Raw genomic sequence first — 22,712 nt, forward strand, 5'->3', positions numbered from 1 at the left:
AAGATGAAAAAGGGTGATTTAATTAAGTTTTGTCAACTCGAGTGGCCAACATTTGGGGTCCACTGGACCCCGAAAGGATCCTTTGTAGTAAAAGAAGTGATAGTTTTCCATGAAATAGTTATGCAGAACGGGTATTGGAATCAATTTCCTTATATCGATTGTTGGTTGTGGGTGGTTCAAAATCAGCCACCTAGGATTAAGAAATGCTTAGTAAAGTCTCATGTGATGGTTGTTAAAGGAAAGACTCGAGGAGGACCGCCTGTACTCCCTGAGTCTAATGAGGGGGGGAATTCTGAATTGGCTGAGTATTGGACCCGGTCTCCGGTCACCCTGTCAGGTAGCGAGGATGAATCAGACACCTCCTCGGGATCCAGTCCCTCTGCACCACCGCTCCCTCCCCCAGGGAAACCACCACCGGCATATCAAAGCATACCTAATGATTCAGAGCGTGAGCCTCAGCCAAGTGCCCCATCTGAATCAGGGAATAAGGGCTATTATTTGAGCAAGACTGTAGAATCACAGCCGGTGCTGAACTGCCCGATGCGAGAGGTTATGGGAGAGGGGGGCAATGCAACTTTTGTCTACATCCCATTTAGTACTTCAGATTTATTTAACTGGAAGGATCAGAGCCCCTCTTTTCGTGAAGACCCTGAAAAGATGAGGGACTTCTTTCGATCTATTGGGCAAACCCATCAACCCACTTGGGCTGATGTCCAGATGATGCTCCAAACCCTCCTGACCCCGGAGGAGAGGAGATTAGTGTTGGGGATGGCAGAGCACATTGCAGCAGACAGGGTAGAAGTGGAGGGAGCTGCTGGTCGTACCTTGCGTGATACCTGCCCTGTTGAGGAACCGAGATGGGATAATCATACTGCAGAAGGAAGAGAGCTGGGTGCACGGTATCTGGGGATTATAGTGGAAGCAATGGGGAAGGCGGTGCCTCAGGTTACTAATCTGTGTAAATTGTATGAAGTGAGACAGGGAAGAGAAGAGGATCCCTCGGCTTTCCTCGGGAGGCTGTATGAGGCGTTCCACAGGTTTTCGGAGCTAGATCCAGAAGCCCCAGATAATCAACGCATGGCAAATCTTATGTTTATTGGTCAGTCTGCTGCTGATATCCGTAAGAAGTTACAGAAAACTGAGGGAGGTGCTGGGAAACCGATTTCAGAGCTGGTGGAAATTGCATATAAGGTATATGGGAATCGTGAGCATATGGAGGAGCGCAAGGAGGATAAAAAGGCTCAGCAACAGATGGCAGCACTGGCAGCTGCTATAACTGGAGGCAACCCTTGAAAGGCTGGGATGCAGAAAGGGAAATGAGAAAGAGTGGGAGCAGACATTTGTGCTTATTGCAAAGAGAAAGGACACTGGAAGAGGGAATGCCCAAAGTTGAAGGAGAAGAGAGAGGGGGAACCGAGAGGTCACCTCATGCTGGCAGAGGAAAAGGGCGAGGACACAGAATGAAGGGGACGGGGATCTAAGACCACTACCCTTCGGGTTGGAGCCCGAGAAGATCCCATGGTAACCATTAGGGTTGGTGGCAAAAACTTTGAAGCCTTGGTGGATACTGGGGCTACATTTTCAATGATTCCAGAAAAACCCCCCTGTGCAGGAACTAGTGAACAGCATGTACTTGTGGAAGGGATTGAGGGAACGCAATCCCGACTCCCTGTTTGTAAGCCACTGCTCACCAAAGTGGGGGACCATTTGCTTGAGCACTCCTTTGTATATTCTCCAAGTTGCCCTGTTGCACTCCTTGGGTGGGACCTACTCACAAAATTGCAAGCTGAGATATTTTTTAGAGATGACCAGATGGTGGTCCAGCTACCTGTCAAGCAGAGCTTGAACTATCAGATGGCTCTCCTGGAGGACCGACACCCTGCAGTAAGTTCGGAAGATCACATGACTGGAGTAGACCCTTCGGTATGGGCTAATGGAACCCCTGCACGAGCTAAGTCAGTCTCCCCGGTAAGGATCATACTCAAGGATGGGGAGGGGCCCGTTCGGGTAAAGCAGTATCCACTCAGCCAAGCGGCCAGAGCTGGACTCAAGCCGTTAATAGAGAAATACAAGAGGTGCGGATGGCTAGTGGAAGGGTCCTCACCCTATAACACACCCATTCTTGGAGTGCCAAAGGCAGATGGGGTCTCATACAGACTGGTCCAAGACCTGCGAGCAGTAAATAAGAATGTCCTTTCAGACCATCCTGTAGTCCCGAACCCACACACGATTTTGACATAAGTACCGGGGGAAGCTGAAATATTTTCAGTGCTAGATTTGAAAGATGCTTTCTTCTCCATTCCCCTTCATCGAGAGAGTCAAAAATTGTTTGCTTTTGAATAGGAGGATCCAGATACTTTCCATAAAGCCCAACTCATGTGGACAGTTCTCCCACAAGGATTCATAGCAGCCCCCCATATTTTCGGACTTGCCCTTCAGAAGGACTTGGAGGAGTGGAAGGGATCACACCCTGCAGTGACTCTCCTCCAGTATGTGGATGATCTGCTAGTTGCAAGCCCAAACTTGCAACTCTGCGAGAAAGCCATCAGGTCACTGCTAAACAGTCTAGGGGAAAAAGGATATAAAGTCTCTAGAGAGAAAGCCCAAATATGTCAGCCTGAAGTCACATTTTTGGGATATAAGCTCTCAAAAGGAGTCAGAGCCCTGAGTGCAGATCGCATACAGGCAATCCAAGGTCTAGCCTCACCTAAGTCACCCAAGGAGTTGCAGGCATTCCTAGGGCTAAATGGGTTCTGTTGACTATGGATACCAGATTATGGTGGGAAGGCTCACTGACTAAGGAGAGTCTAACCAAATGGAAAAGGAATAAAGAAATGCAGCATGCCTTTGATCTGCTTAAGGCAGGATTAATCCAGCCCCCTGCCCTGGCCATCCCAAATAGTAAAAAGCCATATCGACTGTATGTTCATGAGAATCGAGGGGCCGCATCGGGGTGCTGACACAGCCATCAGGCTCGACCTGGAGACCCGTGGGATACTACTCAAAGGTTCTAGATCCAGTTGCACTCGGGTGGCCAGCCTGTCTTTGGGCTGTGGCAGCCACAGCAGTGGTTGTTGAGGAAGCCCAGAAGATAGTTATGGGTGCAGACATGGAAATACACACCCCACATGGAGTTCCCCAGATTCTAGGGACTGAGGGAGGAAAGTTTCTCAACCCCTCCAGACAATCACGGTATGAAATATTTTTGCTCTCTAATCCAGGACTTACTTTCAAACATACTACAGCCTTGAACCCTGCAACCTTGCTGCCGGAGCCAGGGAGACCAACGCATGACTGCCTTGAGGTCCTGAATCAAACTACGCAGGTGCAGCCTGATCTTGCTGAGGACCCAATTGAAGACCCAGATGCTGAATACTTCGTAGACGGCTCCAGCTCTGTCATCGATAGAAAAAGGCGAACAGGATATGCAGTGGTAACCTTGGATAAGGTAGTATGGAGGGAGTCATTGCCGAGCTCATGGTCGGCACAGGCCGCGGAACTCACTGCGCTCACCCGAGCATTACAGCTGGGGACAGGCCGGCGGGTTAATGTATACACTGATTCTCGCTATGCTTTTTCTACGGTTCATGTACACGGACTATTGCGGAAAGAAAGGGGTTTCATTACGGCCTCTGAGAATAAAATTGCTAACGCCTCTCAGATTATCAAGCTACTAGAGGCACTCCACCAGCCTAAAGAGGTAGCAGTCATTCATGTGCGGGCCCATGGGAAGGCTGCTGAGGAAAAGCATAAGCTTGGAAATGCAAGGGCTGATGCGGCAGCAAAAGAAGCCGCATTTATTGGTGGAGAGGGGGAAGAAGTATCCAGGCAGGCCTTGTCCCATGCCGTATGGCCAAACGTCCGGGATCTAGTTCCTCAGTATTCCCCTGAAGAAGATAAATTTGCACAGAAGGCTTGTGCAGAAAAGAACTCCCAGGGGTGGTGGATAGTACCGGGAGGAAAGGTCATGATACCCAGGCCATTGCTTCAGGAAGTGCTGCATCAGCTCCATGCAAGAACCCATATGGGAGGCTTGGCTATGGGTGATCTAGTGATCCGCCAAGCAGTAGCCCCAGGGCTATATGTAGAAGCTCAGCGTATTGCTACCAAGTGCATCACATGCCAGAAAGTAAACCCTCGAAGGAAACCCCCTGTGCCAATGGGAGGTAGACCCTGGGCAGCGTACCCTGGACAAGCATGGCAGATTGATTTTGCCGAGCTCCCACGGTCCGGACATCACGGGTTTTTACTTGTCATGGTAGACCAGCTCTCCAGTTGGGTCGAGGCGTGGCCCACCGGGACTGCCACTGCGGCTACAGTAGTGAAGTATTTGTTGCAGGAGATCATTCCCCGGTATTCTCTACCTGAATTCATCAAGTCGGATCAAGGACAACACTTTGTGGGAAAGGTAGTTCAAGAAGTTGCACAAGCCCTCAAGATCACTTGGAAACTACACACACCATGGAGACCACAGAGTTAAAGACAAGTGGAACGCATGAATAGAACCTTAAAAACTCTACTTACCAAGATATATATTGAGGCACACCTTAAGTGGCCTCAAGCATTGCTGCTAGCTCTTACTTGCATCCGAAACACTCCCCGACGGGGCCTCAAATTGACCCCATATGAAATTATGTTTGGCAAGCCCCCTCGAGTCTTACCCCCTGGGATGCGAGAGAATGTAACTTTTGAATTAGGTAATAGCGAGCTTCATATGGACGTTATTGCTTTGCAGTCTGTCTTGTCTTCTCTTCACAGGTATGCAGCCTCCTTTCAGCGTCTGCCTTTAGACGTACCGGTACATGACTTCTGCCCGGAAGACTGGGTGTTGGTGCAGCGGTGGAAAAAGGAACCTTTGACTGAGAGGTGGAGTGGCCCTTTCCAGGTACTTCTAACAACCCACACCACTGTAAAGATTGCTGGGCATGACCGTTGGATACACCATACCCGTGTGAAATGACATCCACGAGCGTCAGAGGACACCAACTCCCAGGATGAACTCACTCTGGAAGCTGAGTCGTCCTCAGAACAAGAAGGCAGCAGGTGGAGCTGTGAACCTACTGGTGATCTCCAAGTGCGCCTGAGACGGCTTAATCAAAGTTCAGAAAATTAGACAAGGAAGTAACAAAGAAAAAGTTTAGGCTGTATTTGATCTCAAGAAAGGGAGAATATGGTGGGAATCTTAATATGCCTTGTTGTTATCTATGTGGTAAAAGAGGCAAGACTGAATCGCCCTACCCGCCACCCTATATCCCCGTTTCCCCTAATTGCTCCCCCAGAAGCAAATTTGTATGTTGACATGATGGAAAGAATTGCAGGTACCTTCAATCTCACCAACTGCTGGGCCTGTGGGGGACTCCAAGAGGCCGGAGGCCGGTGGCCTTGGAGGGCTTTTCCTTTGGCCCCAAAGTGGCTAGTGAGTAGTAAGGTGGATGTTAAGGGTACGAGTTAAGAATGGGGAGCAGAAAGCATCTTGAGGGGAGAATATTGTTAGAAATAGAATATTGTTAGAAATGCACAGCTTGCATCTTGCACCTGATAAGCAAGAAACACTGCCAAGGACTTTTTTTTCTTTCCCAGCCTTGGCACAGCCTTCCTTATGCTGATTGCAGTTTCTCCCCCTCATCCACCTTAGCCTTTCTCATACAGATTACAGAAGCTGGAATTCAACTGACTGTGGCCTTGGGGAGGGGGAAAGTAAACTTTTGGTGACCTGTTGTAGTTTCTGAGCATGCTTAATTAGCTGATGCATATTTACCTCTCCGCCCTGCATACTTAAGTAGTTAATTATACTATACATGCGATGTATGTAGTGATGTAACTTACATGTATGCTTGTATGAAACGGAAGTGAGCTGTAAGAGTTCCTGTTTCTGCACACATGCCCAGGACAGAAAAGATAAATTTCGCTTGCAAATACCAGTGCTTGGTCAGAGTAATCTGAGTACTTGACTCTGCTCTGACCTTTCTTTGCAGACAAATACCACCTTTATGCCGTTTAATGTATGTGTGTCTGTGATTTTTGCGGGCCTCCAGAGAAACGAACTGCTTTATGCATCAGAAGGAGATAAAAGGCGGACAGAAAAAACGCGTGCTCGTCCACCCATCACCCGCGGATCAAGAAAGAAGCACCAGCAACAGAGACACGCGCCGACAGTGCAGGATCCAGGGGTGGTGATATCTCTCTCTCTCTCTCTCTCTTTTTCTCTCTCTCTTTCTCGTCTTTTCTCTTTTTCTCTCAAGTTCTCCTTTCTTCTCCATGCCTCATGAGAATGTTTTCCAGGAATAAATCGTGACCAGGGGTTTTATTGTTGTTATGAAGTTAACCAAAATAAAGCAGCAAGTTGTTTATTCTGAGAGTGTTTGTCTAACCACGCCGCACAGAGGATTGCAAAAGCACCTCCCCCTTCACCCACTGAGCGGGACGGGACATTTTAATTGGCGTCACGAACAGGATCCTCTGTGTGCAGCGGCTGGTGGTTAGTAATCAGGGGATATTAGCCTGAGTGCTAAGAAAGGAGGACTGATTTTCGACTGAGTTCGAAACCTCTGGCAGGAAGGTCATGGCACCCCGGGAAAGGCCCGACCTGAACTGCTCCCCTCTTCTGGAACTGCTGAAAGAATATAAGGCAAGTCCAGCTCCAGCTGGCACCGGTGGGCTGAGGAGAACTGGCAATCCCCAGACACCGGGGCTGAACGAATAAAAACCTTGGCCAAGGAACAGAAACAGAGGCGAGGAAAAGGAAAGGCTTTAGTTTGTGGGGTGCTGGGAGCAGCTTTGTTAGCCGCCCAGAAGGACAGGCTTGTTGTAAAACAAGCAGAAAGGGAGGTGACTGAATCCTTGCAGGAGTTAGTGAGAAACCTGCAGGCTGAGCTGGCAGCAGAGAAGGAGAAATGTAGCCAAGCTGAGGTAGCCTTAGCAACCGAGAGATTGACAGTTGGAAAGTTACAGTGCAATCTTAAAGAAGCTTTTGAAAGGGAGAAGGAGCCGAGAGTGTCATTAACCCAGCAATGCAGAGAATATTCAGTAGCAAGTGAAGTAATCCCTCTTCATCCTTGGGACGAAATGGATGAGACTAGGGTTGAATCAGATACGGATAAAAAGCTTCGTCCCCTCATACAGATGGAGATTGAATATGAGGAAGGGGATGAGGAAATACCACCTGCTGTCACTACTACACAAATTCCTTGTAGTGCAACAGAATTAGCTAAGCTGCAGGAGAAATATAGTAGATTGGCTAAAGAATCTGAGACAGAATACGTATGGAGGGTTTCTTTGACCGGGGGAGATAGGATTAGCCTGTCAGAGGAAGAGGCTCAGGGGTATTGGGGACCTGGAGTGTTTCTAACAGTCAGTGACGGACGTGAACCATGGTCCTTGACCCAAAGGGCAGCATATTGGGCTGGTGGTCTTGATCCCCTAGAGCGAGGGGACCCCCTTGCCATTCCCACACCTGGAATTAATCAGCTTACTGAAAGCATTCAAAAGGGTGCATGCCTTCAATTAATGCACAATCGGCGCTTGATACCCCGACATCCTCCGCCTATGTTGATGTTTGCTGACCCTGATCGATTAACCCCTTTGATCAGGGGACTGCCTGATTCTTTAAAATTGTATGCTGTACAGCTCCAGGACCGTCTTAGAGTAGTAACACCAGGGGGTTGTAAAGTGGGACCTCGCCTCACCTGGGGAGAGGTGGCCCAAGAATTGATTAGTTATGGTCGGAGAATGGGAATAAGCGGACAAGGAATCAAAAAGGCAGACAGTCCTTCGTAGGGCTGAGCTTCATGCTCAACCCCCTCTCCCTCGCTTCCCTTTAAAGATTTCACGTAACCAGTTATGGAGAGAAGGGATGGAGAAAGGGATTCCTAAACAGTTAATGGATAGGTTGCCGCTCCCAAATTTACAGTTATTAGTAAAAATGTGGCAAGTAGAAAAAAAGCCCCCGCCTAGAGAAGGATTACCTCTTACCAGACCTAATTTTGAAGGAGTGGTTGCTCCCTCAACCCCTCCCAAAAAAGCCACTCCGGGCAATCATTCCCTTTCCCACCAGGGAAACCCTTTCAGCCATCCCCAGTAGGTGAGCCGGGGGATGGCTCGTGGGTGTACCTTAGAAGGCTCACAGAAAATAAAAAAGGGGACCTTTTAGTAACCTTCCCCTTGGGTCCTTACAAAACCCCAGTTACCTTTCTCGCAGATACAGAAGCTCAAATGTCAGCATTAAGCAAAGATACAGCAGATCAAAGTGGAATTATATTAGATAAAAAATACATACAGGTTCCAGATGTTTTTGGGAATTCTAAGCCCCAACCCACTGCCCGAGTAAAATGTTGGTTGCCTGGTGATGCAACTCCAACAAATACTATTATGATTGTAGGCACCCTTCCCACCAACATCTTAGGATTAGATCTATTAAAGGGAAAGGCCTGGACAGATTCTCAGGGACAAGAGTGGAAGTTTGGCTCCCCAGCCCCTCTAATTAGACTTTTCCAGACTGCACCACCACTTCCCCCCTCCAAAATAGTAAATGTAAAACCTTATTCCTTACCCCACGGGGTGAAGGAAGGGATTTCTCCAGTCATTAAAGAATTATTGAAGAATGGAGTGATTATACAGACTCACTCTCCATATAATTCCCCTGTATGGCCAGTACGAAAACCAAATGGAAAATGGCGATTAACTAGAGATTACCGATGCCTAAATGCTAACACTGGCCCTTTAACAGCGGCAGTGCCAAACATAGCTGAGCTAGTAGCTGTCATACAGGAACAGGCGCACCCGGTTTTAGCTACTATAGATGTGAAGGATATGTTTTTCATGGTACCCCTGCAGGAAAGTGATCAAAGCAAATTTGCCTTTACATGGAAAGGAACCCAATACACCTTTACCCGGCTGCCCCAAGGGTACCGTCATTCCCCTACTTTAGCTCATCATGCATTAGCTCAGGAACTTGATAAAATTACTCCTGAGAATGGGGTAAAAATCTATCAGTACATTGATGACGTGCTAATCGGCAGTCACGATGTTGATGCTGTAGAAAAGACCCAAATTAAAATAATCAATTACTTAGAGAAATTAGGACTCAAAATCCCATTAGAAAAAAGGCAAGCCCCCTCCACAGAGGTAAAATTTTTAGGCATATGGTGGAAGGGAGGAGCAGCGTGTATTCCCCCGGAAACCTTAACTGTCTTAAAACAGATTAAAATCCCTGCAAATAAAAAGGAACTGCAGCATGCCCTTGGCCTGCTGATATTTTGGAGAAAGCATATCCCTGATTTTTCAATTATAGCTCGTCCTTTATATGACCTAACAAAGAAAAGGGTTATCTGGGATTGGACCCCTTTGCATGAGGAAGCTCTGAAGTTATTGATTTTTGAAGCAGGAGCATATCAGGCTCTGGGTCCAATACATCCAAGTGACCTGCTCCACACTGAATGGGGTTTTGCAATTCATGGAGCCTCAGTACATATGTGGCAGCGAGGGCCAGAAGGTCCAACACGCCCTATTGGATTTTATTCGCGTAGTTTCAAAGATGCTGAAAAGCGATATTCCACTTGGGAAAAAGGCCTTTTTGTAGTCTGCTTAGCCCTGCAGGAAGCAGAACGGACTATTCACCAACAGTCACTCATTTTACGGGGGCCCTTCAAAGTTTTAAAACCTGTAATAGCTGGCACACCACCTCCTGTTGGGGTGGCACAGTGAGAGACAGTTAGAAAGTGTGGAATGGATTTCTCTCCCCGCTTTCCGCTGCTGCTGGGATCTGCCGGTTTCCTTTGACAGCAGGTGGGGCACAGCCACTTTCTTGCCCGTGTTGCAAAAGATTGCGGTCCGTTTCTCACCAAAATCACAGACACACACTTATTAGCAGCACAAAAGGTGTATTTGCAAATAGGGTCAGAGCAGAGTCAAAGACTCAGATTACTCCGAACCCCTGAGGAAAGGTTGTATTTATCCTTCTTCCTCCTGGGCACGAGTGGAGGTGGTGGATTTCTCTCCCTCCTTTCCGCTGCTGCTGGGAGTTTAAACCCCCACCCTGCACAGGTTTCCTTTGACAGCAGGTGGGGCACAGCCACTTTCTTGCCCGGATGGGCCCCTCCTTGTCCCGGCAGGTGGGCCCCGATCCTCCTGCCCAGGCTCCCTGCTGCTCTCTTCTCCCATGGAGAGCACCTTGGCCGACCTCCTCCTCAGCCCCCGCCTCCGCCCTGGCACCGAGCAGGGGCAGTCTTCAGTGGGGGTTCAAAGCACCCCCTTCACATGTATCTGCCCCCTCCTCTGCTCATCCAGGAGACAGACAAATGAACCCCGGGTTTCAGCCATGCCCACAGCCTCCCTGGCACTAGGGGTGGCAGGTGGGCAGAGCCCTGGGCTCAAGGTCCAAGACCTGCAGCTGTTTTGGACACAGCTGCCTGCTGTGTAGGGTGGGGAGGGTCAGCACTTGGGGGTGTTTCCAACCCCACTGGAAGTGGTGGGAGACAGCATCAGGGCCTGAGTGCCTACAGCGCGGGGGCTGCATTTCTTGCCCATTTCTGCATTTCCCGCGCAGCCATGGGAAGCCCCCCCGGTGGTGCAGGCCCCTCACCCGCATGGGGGATGGAGCGCTGCTGGGCGCGTGCTCACAGGCCCTGGGGACGCCACACTCCTCCCTCCGGCTCCACGCTCAGGTCACCTAGAAAGTGAGTCCCAGGTTGTTCCCTGCTCAGACGGCTGCGACGTGCCAGGCAGGCGGGCGCGCAGCAGCCCCGGGGAGGGCGGCAGAGCCGTGCACACAAGCAGGAGCCCAGAGACGCGCTGCCTGTGCCAGCAGGACTTGCCTGCCTGGAGCTGAAGGGCTTCCCCGCGCCTGAGAGCAAGGCCAGGCTGTCCCGGGAGAGACACAAAGTCTCCTGCAGCAGGGAGCAGGGCCCAGAGGTTGCCCCCTCTGCCCAGCAGCCCTTTCCCAGGAGGGCTGGGGTGACGGGGCCTAGCTAATAGTGGGCTCTCCCTGGGGTGGAGCGGGGCAGCCCTGGACGGGGCCGTGGGCAGCGCCCTGGAGGGGGGTCGGGCCTGGGCTGGGCTCAGCTCCTGCCCTTGAGTCGCGCTGAGCAGGGACAACGTGCAGGGCAGGAGCCCCGGGTGCGCTGGCAAATCTGCTCCCGCTCTGCTGCCAGGTTGTGGGCGCCCCGCTCGGCCCCGTGTGCCCAGGGCGGAGGGACCTGGGGGTGCTGTGTGGTGTGACACAATAATGACACAGGGCAGACGTGTGTGTGTGTGTTACAGAATAATCATACAGAGCTGAAGTGTGTGTCTGTTTTACACAATAATGATAAGGAGCACAGGTGTGTGTCTCTGTGTGTTACATAATGATACAGAGCAGAAGTGTGTGTGTGCATGTGTGTGTGTGTTGCACAGTAATAATATGGAACAGGAGTGTGTTTGCGTGTTTGTGTCTTGCAGAATCATGATAAATAGCAGAAGTGTGTGTATGTGCATGATGAAATAACAGATAATGGACAAGAAGTGTGTGTGTGTGAAAACTACAGAATAATAACACAGAGCAGAGGTGTGTGTGTCTGTGTGTGTGTGTCTTACAGCAATAATGATACAGGAACAGAAGTGTCAGGTGTGTGTGTGAAATGGTCTGCCCATGTAATACATATGCTTAAGTAGAATAATGACATGGAGCATGAAGCGTGTGTTTACAAATATGTGTATGACACAACGGATACAGAGCAGAAGTTTGCACATGTGTTTTACAGAATAATGATGCGGAACAGATGTGATCTTTTGTCTGTGTGTGTGTTACAAAATATATAGGGAGCTAATAGATGTGTGTGTCTGTGTCCTTGCAGAAAAATGATACAGAGCAGATAGCAGAAGTGTGTGTATGTTACAGACTAATGATACAGAGCAGACGTGTGTCTCTGTTGGCAAATAATAACTTATATAGCCAAAGTGTGTGTGTGTTGTGTGTGTGTCATTACAGAATAATGATACAGAGCAGAAGTGTGTGTGTGTGTGTGTGTGTGTTGCAGAAGAATGACACAGAGCAGATGTGCGCGTGTGTTACAGAATAATCATACAGAGCTGAAATGTGTGTCTGTTTTACACAATAATGATGAGCACAGCAGGGTGTCTCTGTGTTACATAATAATGATATGGAATACAAGTGTGTGTGCGCGCACACTTGTGTGTCATGGAGTAATGATACAGAGCAGAAATTTGTGTATGTTACAGAAGAACGATACAGAGCAGAAGTATGTGTGTGTGACACAACCATGATACAAAGCATGTGTGCGTGTGTGTTACACAATAATGACAGGCAATAGAAGTGTGTGTCCATGTATATGTGTTAAAGTGTTGCCCGGTGGGGTCAGGCCAACGCTCAGGATCTCTATATTGTGCTGTTAGACAGGAGGGTGTGTTGTACAATTGCACTTGCACACAAAGAAAACTCAATTAGGTGCCTACACACACGCTAGGGGCATACACCCCCACCACCAACTCAGGCACACGCACATCCCAAATTACCAGCCTAGGCGCATGCATACCTATCACCAATTCAGCACATACATGTGCTAATGATAATCACATGAAATCATATACAATACACATACATACACATATACACACAGGTTAAACACTGACTTGGGTGACAGTGTGTGTGTGTGTTGGTGCCTGTGGTACCTGTGCTTGGGATGCTTGATAACTGAAGAGCAAGTGGCAGAGATCAGGGGAAAGGCAGTGGGGCCGAGGCATGGAAGGCAAGTCATAGGAGGAGCGGCTGAAGGAGCTGGCATGTTCAGCTGGTGGAAAAGGCGCTTTGCGGGGATTTCGGAGCAGTCTTCAAATACTTGAAGGGCTGGGACAAAGAAGAGGGAGAGCACCCTTGCTCCCCGGCTACAGACGGGGGACATGGAGCAGCCAAGATCCCAGGGGTTAGCTTGGATCCCAGGAAGAACGTCCCCACCATTAGAGCAGGGGCGTCGTGGACTAGACGCCGAGGGAAGTGGTGGCTTCTCCATCACTGGAGGTGTTCCCAAAGATGTTGGTCGGCCTCTGATGGGGGATGACTGAGGTGTAGCGATGCTTGTGGTCTCGCACGAGGGTCTGCCTGGACCTGAGCAGTGCTCATAAGGATGGGAAGCGACTCCTTTTCAGCTATGGTGTGAGAGCACCCAGCTGTGATGAGCCTACGTTCCCTCTCTGCAGCTACATCCCCAGGGGTTTGCCCCCGCAGGGTAGTTCATGCCCTGAGGGCAGCCAGACAGGGTCTGTTCCCCATTTTGAGCTGACAAGGGGGCTCCCCTTCTGACCTCGCGGTGATGTCACTCCCTGACTACCTCCCTGGCCCCAGGCACCCGAGGGTGGGCAGTTGCCAAGAAAGAGGGGGAGGAGGGAGGTTGCTGTATCTTCTGCTCCGCCAACCTGGCAACTTTGCCAGGATGGATTTTCTTGTCGAATTCATCCTGGTTTTTCTGTTATCTCAAGTGGTCTTTTGGTTTCTGGATTCACCGGTAGGTGTCTGTGGGGGGGGCCGAAGGGAGGGGGCTTCTGGGCTTTGCTGGTTGCCTCCTCCTCTGCTTCTCGCTCCATGTGTCAGGATGTTCTGAAACCTCTTCTCGAGGCGGGGAAACGCCACGTGTCTGGGTCAATGAAGGCAGTTTCCGTGAGCGTTCCTGGGGACAACTGGTCCGCCGGCGTGGTTTAGTACCCGCTCGGTGCTGGGGCTTAGAGCCCACTTTATGGAAACGGGAGGCTCCTCCGTAGCTTGCGTCTGCGGCCGCTCATGGTTCTGGGCTGCCTCGTGAATTTAGACTCGAATTGCCCTGGAACATGAAACATTTCTTTAAAAAAAACCCCAAACAAAACAAAACCTTTTTTAGAGGCGTTGGGTGTTGGCTGCAGCCGAGGCCGGGGATGGTGCCTGGGCTGTGCCAATGCTCCTGCTGGGACGACAGCCGGGCTCCTGGCTAGGGGGTCTTGTCCCCCTGCTCAGGGTCCCCAAGGCAGGGACATCCCCGTGGGGATGGTGGGGACCAGGGAGCTGCCCTCTAACCCGCTGCTCTCTGCGTGTGCAGGGCGTTCGTCGGAGGCTGAGGAGGCTGGGGCAGATCCTGGGAAGAGTCAAGCTGGGAGGTGAGTAGCCTCGGGCCCGGCCTGGGGCAGGGGCAGGAGAGAGCACAGCCCCCTGCCCCCTGCCAGCCCATGGGGGCCACGGAGGAGCAGCCGGCCCCGCTCGCAGGCTGGGGGTGCCAGCTGGGGAGGGGCAGAGCCTCCCCAGGCCCACGCCAGCTCCTTCCTCTCTCCCTTACAGCAGCTTGCGGACACGCGGAGGAGACGCCGCCACCCCGGTGCCCACAGTAAGCCCTGCCCCACGCCCCCTGCAGCCCCCCGGGGCCCGAGGGGCCCCTTTGTGCCGGGGTGGGGCTGGCTCAGGAAAGGGAGGCGGGCCGGGGGCAATGCAGCCATATGAGATGCCCTCCTCCTTGTCCTGCAGCTGCCCCGTGCCTGGGGACAGGCTCAGCCTCGAGCACACGCTGCAGCTGGTGGAAAGGAGGCTCCAGCACGTGAGCTGGCACCTGATGAGCGACCTGATCCCGTAAGAGCTGAGTGGGGAAGGGGTGGGGGTGTCTCTGGGGGGCCCTGTGGCCTGTTCCCAGAGGGCACCTGGACGCCACGTTTGCTGCGGTCCTTGGGAGGACACGGCCCAGCCCCACGTCCCCTAGGGTCTGGACCATGTGGGGTGGGGAGGAGTGGACGTGCCCTGCCCCCGTCTCATCTCTGCCCCCCGTCTCCTCTCTGCCACAGGCCCAGACCTGCGAGTCCGGCATCATCCTGGATCTCCGAGGAGCCCGAGGAAATGGAGGACCCTGACGCTGCCTTCATGCAACCTCCCAGCCATGCTGCCGTGGGGGATGCCGTCATGGGGCTGCTGCTGTTGGCCGGCCTAAGGGAGACCCTTGGGGTTTTGGAGGAGGATGGCGTGGCTCTCTCTGGCCCAGCCTGGCACCCCCCTAAGTCCCCACCAGGACAGGCAGATGAGTGTCAGAGTCAGCCCATGCCTGTGCCAGTCCTGGAGCCGGCGGTTGCCCAGCATCTGGGCTACCACGTCTGGAGCCTGCAGCTGCAGTGCCGGCAGGGCCTCCCCAGCCCAGATGCCAAGTCACTGGCCCGCCTGATCCCCCCGGTGCCGCTCCAGCGCCCCCGTCCCACGTACGCCGAGACACCCCGGCTCCAGAAAAGCATCTCCCGCACCCCTCGGGATTCCCACGCAGCCCTGCAGGTCTCGCACCCGCTGCCCGCTCTGCCTGAGGAGCCGCTACGGCGTGAGCAGGCCGAGGCCCTGAAGACAGAGGAGCCTGGATCCGACCCACAGGATAAGGCCGTGCGGCCTCTGGGATTGGACCCCCAGGAGCCCTGTGTCTGCCTCCCCAAGCCCTTGCCCTGCCGGGCCCCGAGGCTCATGAGCCCCCCTGAGGCCGCCCTCAGCCAGCCCGCGCCCCACGCTGACGCCCGTCTGCAGCCTCCTTTGCAGCAGGGGAGCCCGGAGACACGGCCTCCGCCGGCCAGCGGGTGCCAGGGGACGGCTCCGTGTGGGACAGAGACTCCCTCAGCCGCCCAGGCCCATCCTCAGGGGAAGCCTTGCAGCGCGGCTGAGCCAGAGAAGGGCCCGGAGCACCGCCACCATGCCCCGAAGCCCTGCCAGCCCCCGGGCTGCGTCAGCCTGCGGTGGAAGGTGCGCGTCCTGGCCCCAGAGCCGCCGGGCAAGCAGGATCCTGCAGACACCGCCGTGTTGCCCGGGGAAGCCAGCACCAAGGTCCCAGACCCGTCTGAGGATGTTTGTGCTTCCCAGGAGGCGTCGGAGCGGCACCTCGTGGGGAAGCGGCTGCAGGAGGTGCCTGCGGAGCCAGGCCCGGCCTCTTGCCGAATGCCCGCAGGGGCAGAGACTGACCCAGGAAAGGACCTCTCCCACCCATGGGGCACCACCAGTGATGGTGCAACGAGCAGCGTCTGCCTCCTTCCCACCGGGGTGCGAGGCCGCCGTGGAGGAAGGGAGCGGTGCAGCCTGGAGCAGTCCGGGAAAGGCACCCAGCTGCCCCCCGCCTGGCACCCCAGAGGGCAGAGGGGGGCACCCAGCTGGCAGCCAGGGGCAGCTGGGAGCTGGGAGCTGCATGAGGCTGGTGGGGAGGCGCCTGACCTCCCCTGCGCCTGTGGCCTGGAGGGAAAGCCCGGGCGTGCGGTCTGGCCAGGAGACTCTGGGCAGCTTGGTGCCAGCTGCAGCCTGAAGGAGCTCCAGGGGCTGCTCCGGAAGATGACGAGGGTCACGGCAAGAAGCCCCAAGGCCTCAACAAGCTCCCAGGATGGTGCAGGAAAGGGCCTCCAGCAAAGCAGCGGTCAGACCAGCTGGGAACGGGATCAACTGGTCTCCCAGCTGCCCCCAGGCTCAGAGACATCCCCGGGGACTGATGTCCCATTATCCCAGACCTCTGCGCCTGCATGGAGGCACCCACCAGCCTCTGCGCTGCCCCCCAAGCCAATCCACAAGCCTGGTGGGGGAAGCAGGATGGGGCCCAGTCAGGGGAGACCCCCTGGCTCCAGCCAGCCCCAGCAGGGAAAAGCAACCCGTGCTAGCAGCTCGAGGGCTGCGGCAAGAGAAAGCCTAGCCGGCACCCCTGGAGACACCAACTGGCTCCCCAGGGAGCGGGGGCGGGGTGCAGGGCCAGGCCCTGGGCCGTGGAAGGAGGGGGGGACCAAGCAGTGCCCCGTGGGGGCAGCCAGGCCTGGAGCCAGGCCAGACACTGTAGAGCCCCCCGACCTGGCGCAGCTCCTGGGCTCCATCCTGACCTCTCTCAGCGCCCATGACCTGCAGCTCCCGTTGGTTGCTGACCTGCTGAAGAAGCAGTGCCCACAGGGTGTCAGTGCCATTTGCCCCCACCAGCCCCTGTGCCAGCCTGTGCCAGCTGCCTTCTCCACCCAGGGGGACGTGCAGGCTCGGGGCCAGGTCAGCGCCCATCACATGAGCCGGAGCTACAGGCTGGGTGCCCCCGGCGGGCCAGCTCGGGAGGGGCCGCCCACAGGGGGCTCCCGGGGGACACGGCAGGGGGTGAAGGTTCAGGCGAAGGCAGGGACACCTGAGCAGGGGGTGGACGATGCCACCAACGCCTGGCTCCGCACATCCCAAGCCCCGGATGGGGTGTGTCAAGTGCGTAGCAAGAAGCAGCAGAGGAAGGCAGGTGGCTCTTTGGGCCCCGGCAGCTTCCGGGGACCCCTTGAAGCGCCTCAGTGCCCAGCTCCAGGGGACCCCTTGGGGCCTTCCAGTCTGGACCAGAAGCACCTGGAGAGAGGGAGCAAGGGGCAGGACGGGAGGCTGTGGAGAGCTCCCCACGAACGACCCCAAACTGTGTCTGTCAGCACCAGCACCACACATTTCCCCCACCACATGGATGGACCCGCTTGTGTCCAGGCCGCCAAAGAAAAGAAACCCCAGATCAGGACCCCATCGGTGCCCAGAGAAAAGGTCCCTCTGTGCCGCCGCTTCCTGAGGTGCCTCCAACGCACCTTCTCCAAGCTGCGCCTCACCATGAAGGCCCGGCTGTCCCGGGATCCACGGAACAAGGGCCCCAGCGTCAGGTTCAAAAAGCCTCCCGTGAGCCGTCAGGCCTCCAAGGTGGCGCCCCGTTGATACCGCCCCGTCCCCACCTGCCTGCTGGCAGGGACACCCAGGGATCCACCTTCTCCCGGGGCTCAGGCAGGTGGTCACCCTCCTGGTCTGCTTCTAGGCCGCTGTTGTCTCTCCCCATCTGCATCACTAACGGGCACCCACCGACTCCCCGCAGTCAGGGGGCAAAAAGTAAAGTCTCCCTTAGTCCGCAGACCTAAGGGGTCTCTTAGGCGTAATTTAGACCCACCCCTCAATAAGTCTCCCACACCGGTCACAAAGGAGAACTTTATTGATTACAGGGGGTAGGGGAAACTAGGGTACAGGGTTGAGCAATATTTTAGAAATCCTAGCGAGCAAACAGTGTGGCTGAGTTACCTTTGTTATCATGCATCTGTGTTACCGCCAGCTAAATATCTAATCCGATTGAGTAGCTTCCTCACACGCATCTTCCAGAGTTCTCCTGTTTCCCCGCTGGAGTCTGGGGGTGAGAGAGAGCTCGGTCCCGATGGCAAGGCTCCTCTGTCTCCCCTGCTTGGCTGCTGCTTCACCTCATGGCTGAAGAGAGCGAGCCTCCTTCCCCCCCAACCTATACAGCCCCCGTGACCTCACTCACCTGGGCCAGTGGAGGTCAGCCCCAGCTGGCTGTCAGCCAACCAGTTTGAAATGCATCACCTGTTACCGGGCAGATTCCAGCTCCCCAGGTAGATGCCCCCCACCCAGGTGATTCATGCCAGTCCCATAGGCAGAGGGAGCAGGTCCCCCCTCCCTCAGGACTGCAGCCAGCTCAGGTTACCTAAAGAAACAGGCCAGGGTGTGGTCCCCTGTTTTGGGCCCACCCTAATCAAATGGTTGCTGCTCAAAGATTTTAGTCACAGTATCACAGGGCAGAGATTTTGGGGAGAAACAAGGTGGCTTTCTGCCACAGGCTCCATGTGGGGCCGGGGCGGGGCAGGGAGCGGAGGCCCCCACACCTGTCCTGTTAGGGCCCTAGAGGTGCAGGTGAGGGAGCTCCAGGAGGAGGTTAGCAGGCTGAGGGGCATCAGAGAAGTGGAGGACAAAATTGATGTGTATTTCCTTTCCCTGCAGGGCCAAGCACCAAAGGGAGAAGCACCCCGGGAGATGCCCTCCACAGCAGAAAGGCAGAAGTTTCCCTCCAGAGCCAGGGCTGCTCGCAACGGTGCACGACCAGCTCCCCCAGTCCAGCTGCAGAACAGGTATGAGGCCCGGGTGACACTGGAGAGGAGGAGGAAGAGGAGGAGGAAACCTCTGGAGAGGAGGCCACTTCACGCACTGAACAGACTGAAGGAGGCAAGCTGACCGGGAAGAAGAGACACCGAGCGCTCGTCATAGGTGACTCCATCCTGAGAGGTACAGAGGGTCCCACCTGTCACCAGGATCCCTTGACACGTGAGGTCTCCTGTCTGCCCGGAGCGAGGATTCAGGATGTGACAGAGATGATCCCAGCTATTATCAAGCCCACCGATTTACTACCCCATGGTACTAATTCATGTGGGCACTAATGATGCAGCCAGGAGAAGCCCAGATCATCTGATGAAGGACTACCATGCACTGGGGGGCAAGCTGAAGGGGACGGGGCACAGGTGGTCTTCTCATCTGTCCTTGCATTGAGCAGACGTGGACGACGCCATGAGACCTGCGTCAGAGAGGTCAACTTGCACCTTTGGGAATGGTGTCTCGAGACGAGCTTCAGCTTCTTGGACTTCAAGATGAGAGACATGCTCGGTTGGGATGGGCTTCACCTCTCCCCCAAAGATAAGCATGTGTCCTCTTCCAGGTTGGCTGATCTCTCCGGTGGGCTTTAAACTAGGCTTGTTGGGAGAAACAGGAGGATGAGGTCGGAGGGAGCCTCGGACCACCAAACCAAGTGTTGCCCACAAGAACAGCCCAGCCAAGACTGACAATGAGCACAAGAAATACCGAGGGAAGAGACCCAGATAGTAGGTGGATTAGGAGGGTGGTGCATACACCTTCAGAAGGCCTTAAATGCCTATACAGTAACTCTTGTAGTATGGGGTACAGGCCGGAGGAATTTGCCCTCCTGCTAGCTAACACCAACCCAGACTTAGTGGAGCTCACTGAAACGTGGTGGGACACGGACATCAAGGGCTATAGGCTTTAGAGGAGAGACAGGACAGGGAGGAAAGATGGGGGTATGGTGCCCTACGTCAAAGAGCAATTCACGTCCTCAACAAGCAGCGCTGGGTCAGAGGAGGGGCGGACTGGAGCGCTCTGGGGCAGAACACAAGGGGGTCGGGGGGAAAGGGACTTGATGGTGGGGGTCTACTACAGACCACCCAGCCAGGGAGACGAGCTAGACTGGGAATTGTCAGGTCAGCTCGCGGAGGTAGTCAGGTCAAAGGATGTGGTCATCATGGGTGACCTAAACTATCCGGACATTTGCTGGGAAGAGCAGTGAGCCGGGTCTGACCGCTCACGTAGGTTCCTAGCTGAGATACAGGACCTCCATCTAACCCAGGGGGTGCACACCCCACCGGGGGAGACGCCTTGTTGGACCTGGTCCTGCCCACAGGCGACGACCTGGTGGGGGGTCTGTGGGTGCTCGACCACCTGGGCGACAGTGACCATCGCCTGCTGGGATTCACCATCCAGTGCAGGGTGGCGAAGGCCTGCAGCAAGGCAGCAGCCCTGGATTTCTGGAGGGTGGATTTCACTGAGATAAGGAGACTAGTCGAGCAGGCACTCAGGTCCCGGGGGGCGGGGAGTTGGGAGTCCAAGAGGAGTGGTCGTTCCTGAAGGAGACGATCCTCCAAGCCTGTCCAGAGCTGGGGGGTGAGCCCAGGGGGAAGGCACCAAAGGTGACTTGAAGTGAGGCCTGTGGATCCCAGCAGGATTGGTGGCAGCCCCGAGGGCAGCCTCTGTCAGAGCTTCACTCCCATTTGAGTCCTGATTGCAACTCCCACCATCAAAAGGACCGTGGCAGCCACGGGCTGAGGAAACACCAGCTGCAGGTAGGAGAGCGTGGGGGAGCCTGACCTTGCTACACGGGGCTGCAAACCCGCACGGCTTCAGAAACAGCCCCAGGGACATGGAGCTCTGAAAAGAGAGGGCTCAACACATCGCAGGTACTGGTGAGACAATTTATTGGTCAGAAACACCATCGCCCCCCAGCAGGACAGAAAGCTGCTCCTTTCCAGTCCCCGGGAGTGATCCAGAGCAGTAGCAGGAGCAATTAAATAGCACAAGCTCCAGCACATGTTTCAAGGCACCTGATTCGACTCCCACCTGCTTCTGTCCAACAGCCCCATGGGACACCCAGGGACCCCAGGCCAGATTTACCGGCTCTCAATTGTAACAAGGTGGCTACAAGCTCAGAGACCCCCTGGGACCACCCTGGTCCATGGGTAGAGCACGTGTCCCCTGGGTATCACTGGGCTCCTCCATCCTGTCCTTTCCAATTACATGTTTCCACTGCTCAGGCTGAGGGTGATACCGGTCCTTTCCAGGGCATATTAGGTTAAGTTGGGGCCCCACGGGAGTCTCAATCCAAAGGGCTGTGACAACTACTGGAAACGGCCTTGTTACAGCTCCCCGTGTCTCAGATCTGAGTCCCCTGAAGCTGCCCCCAAAAGCAGTAGCATTTCTGAGTGCAGATGTGGTGCAGGCTTCGGCAGAGAAAGGGTTAATTCTGCAGAGTCAGCCCCAGGGTCCAGGTGAGGCTGGAGGGAAGGGAGAAGAGCTCCCGATACAGGGACGGGCGCCAGGAGAGCGGGGCTGGAGAATCACGCTGGGCAACGCCGGCCCCGACGCTGCAGGATCTAACTGAGGAGCCCTGCGGGGAGAGAGGGGAGACGTCAGCACGGGGCAGGGACTAGCGGCCCTGGGGAAGGGCCACGGGGGGGTCTGACAGGGGCCAGGGCCTCTCTAGAGGCTTGTCTGGAGCCCCCGGGGTGGGGGGAGACTTTTGTAGGGCCCAGGATGCTCTGACCCTGGGAGTAGCTCTAGCTGTGGCCTGAATGGCAGTAAAGAGGCCGATGGAGACTCCTCCTCTTCCTCACTGCAAATGCTCCATGCTCCAGCTCCCACCCATGCTGGGCTGGGCAAGTGCTGGGGTGAAAGGGCAGGGGCAGCCGCTCCATGGGCCCCCTGTGCAGCCTGTGGTCCCTGAGGGGATGGGGGCTTCATAGGGGTGGACTGAGATGGAAATTACCTGTTGGCTGGGGAACGGGGCGGCCTGGAAAACAAGGAGAAACATGGTGAGTCTCACCAGAGGCAGCCCCTCTGAGAGACCAGAGATCCTGCCCTAGCTCTGAGGTGTGGGGCAGACCCCATTAGGGACCCCTTATCTCCCATTAAAAACCCAAATCACGGTCTCACCCAAACAGGGCTGGATATACGGGTTCCCTGTGTGCATGTGTAGATATTTCCCTGATCTGGATTCACTACTCTGTGCTTCGGTCTCTATTTCCAGAGAGCATTCAGCAAAGATGAATTCAACCAGGGTCACGCTTGTGTGAGCCACAGTCTCAGCTGGGAAGCTGCGTTTGTATTTTCATCCTGACCGAGGACAGGCAGGGAGACACGGGCAGAATCAAGTGTCAGGAACAGCCCTAGACCAGACCATGGCTGTGCACATTTTGGAGGAGCCCGCGCTGTGTTTTTTCTCCCAAAAGCAGCAATTCCAAATGTAGGGAAGAAGGAGGTGGCGAGGGGTGTCAGCAATAAGGAAACGGATTCTGATCAGCACGGGTGCAAGAGAAAATACACTATCCTTTCATACCACAAACACTTTTCCTCCAAAAGGAAAAAACCCCCACCTGCTGGAAATCATAGCGAGCATTATATGTGAGAAATACGGCAGTAGCAGCACCCTCTAGTTCCCAGGTAGGTGTGAAAGCTGCCTGGGCCTCGCAGGGAGCAGAGCCGGGGGCAGCGCTTTCTCCTTTCTGCTGCTGCTCCTCGTCTCCTGGCTCCACAAAAGGGCTGTTATTCTCTCCTCTGCCGGTCCCAGTGCCAGGGGACGTTTTCTCCCTGGGTCTGGTGTAGGCGAGACACTCCTGCTCCTGTCCCACGCCCCTCCCCGACTGTCTGG

General features: G+C 54.6%; 3 protein-coding genes and 1 long non-coding RNA gene across 5 annotated transcripts in view; 2 read left to right on the top strand and 2 right to left on the bottom strand.

Moving 5' to 3' along the window:
• The window catches only part of LOC149852907 (BOLA class I histocompatibility antigen, alpha chain BL3-7-like), a 622,447-nt gene that overhangs the window by 47,206 nt on the left and 552,529 nt on the right, over positions 1-22,712 (bottom strand). The window lies entirely within an intron of this gene.
• On the top strand, positions 6,563-7,776 carry LOC149852912 (uncharacterized). The gene is given in 2 exon segments (XM_090029510.1): positions 6,563-6,647; positions 6,650-7,776. Coding segments are annotated over 2 exon segments (1,212 nt in total).
• On the top strand, positions 13,308-17,806 carry LOC149852913 (uncharacterized). 2 transcript variants are annotated; one of them, XM_090028780.1, is made up of 5 exons: positions 13,308-13,493; positions 14,058-14,115; positions 14,294-14,339; positions 14,477-14,578; positions 14,788-17,806. In XM_090028780.1, the coding sequence occupies exons 1-5, from the start codon at positions 13,422-13,424 to the stop codon at positions 17,660-17,662; spliced, it is 3,153 nt and encodes a 1,050-aa protein (XP_089884906.1). In that variant the 5' UTR covers positions 13,308-13,421; the 3' UTR covers positions 17,663-17,806. The 2 variants fall into 2 exon arrangements, with proteins under 2 accessions (XP_089884906.1, XP_089884904.1); XM_090028778.1 differs by lacking the exons at positions 13,308-13,493; positions 14,294-14,339; positions 14,477-14,578 and having other exon boundaries at positions 13,990-14,115.
• On the bottom strand, positions 20,747-21,991 carry LOC149852914 (uncharacterized). Its single transcript, XR_016439316.1, has 2 exons — positions 21,831-21,991; positions 20,747-21,452 (listed from the first exon to the last, which is right to left on the bottom strand). It is a non-coding gene; the product is annotated as an uncharacterized LOC149852914 (long non-coding RNA).

Source organism: Crocodylus siamensis, chromosome 15 (assembly GCF_052110815.1).
Source record: "Crocodylus siamensis isolate JL-2025a chromosome 15, ASM5211081v1, whole genome shotgun sequence".
Lineage (NCBI taxonomy): Eukaryota > Metazoa > Chordata > Crocodylia > Crocodylidae > Crocodylus > Crocodylus siamensis.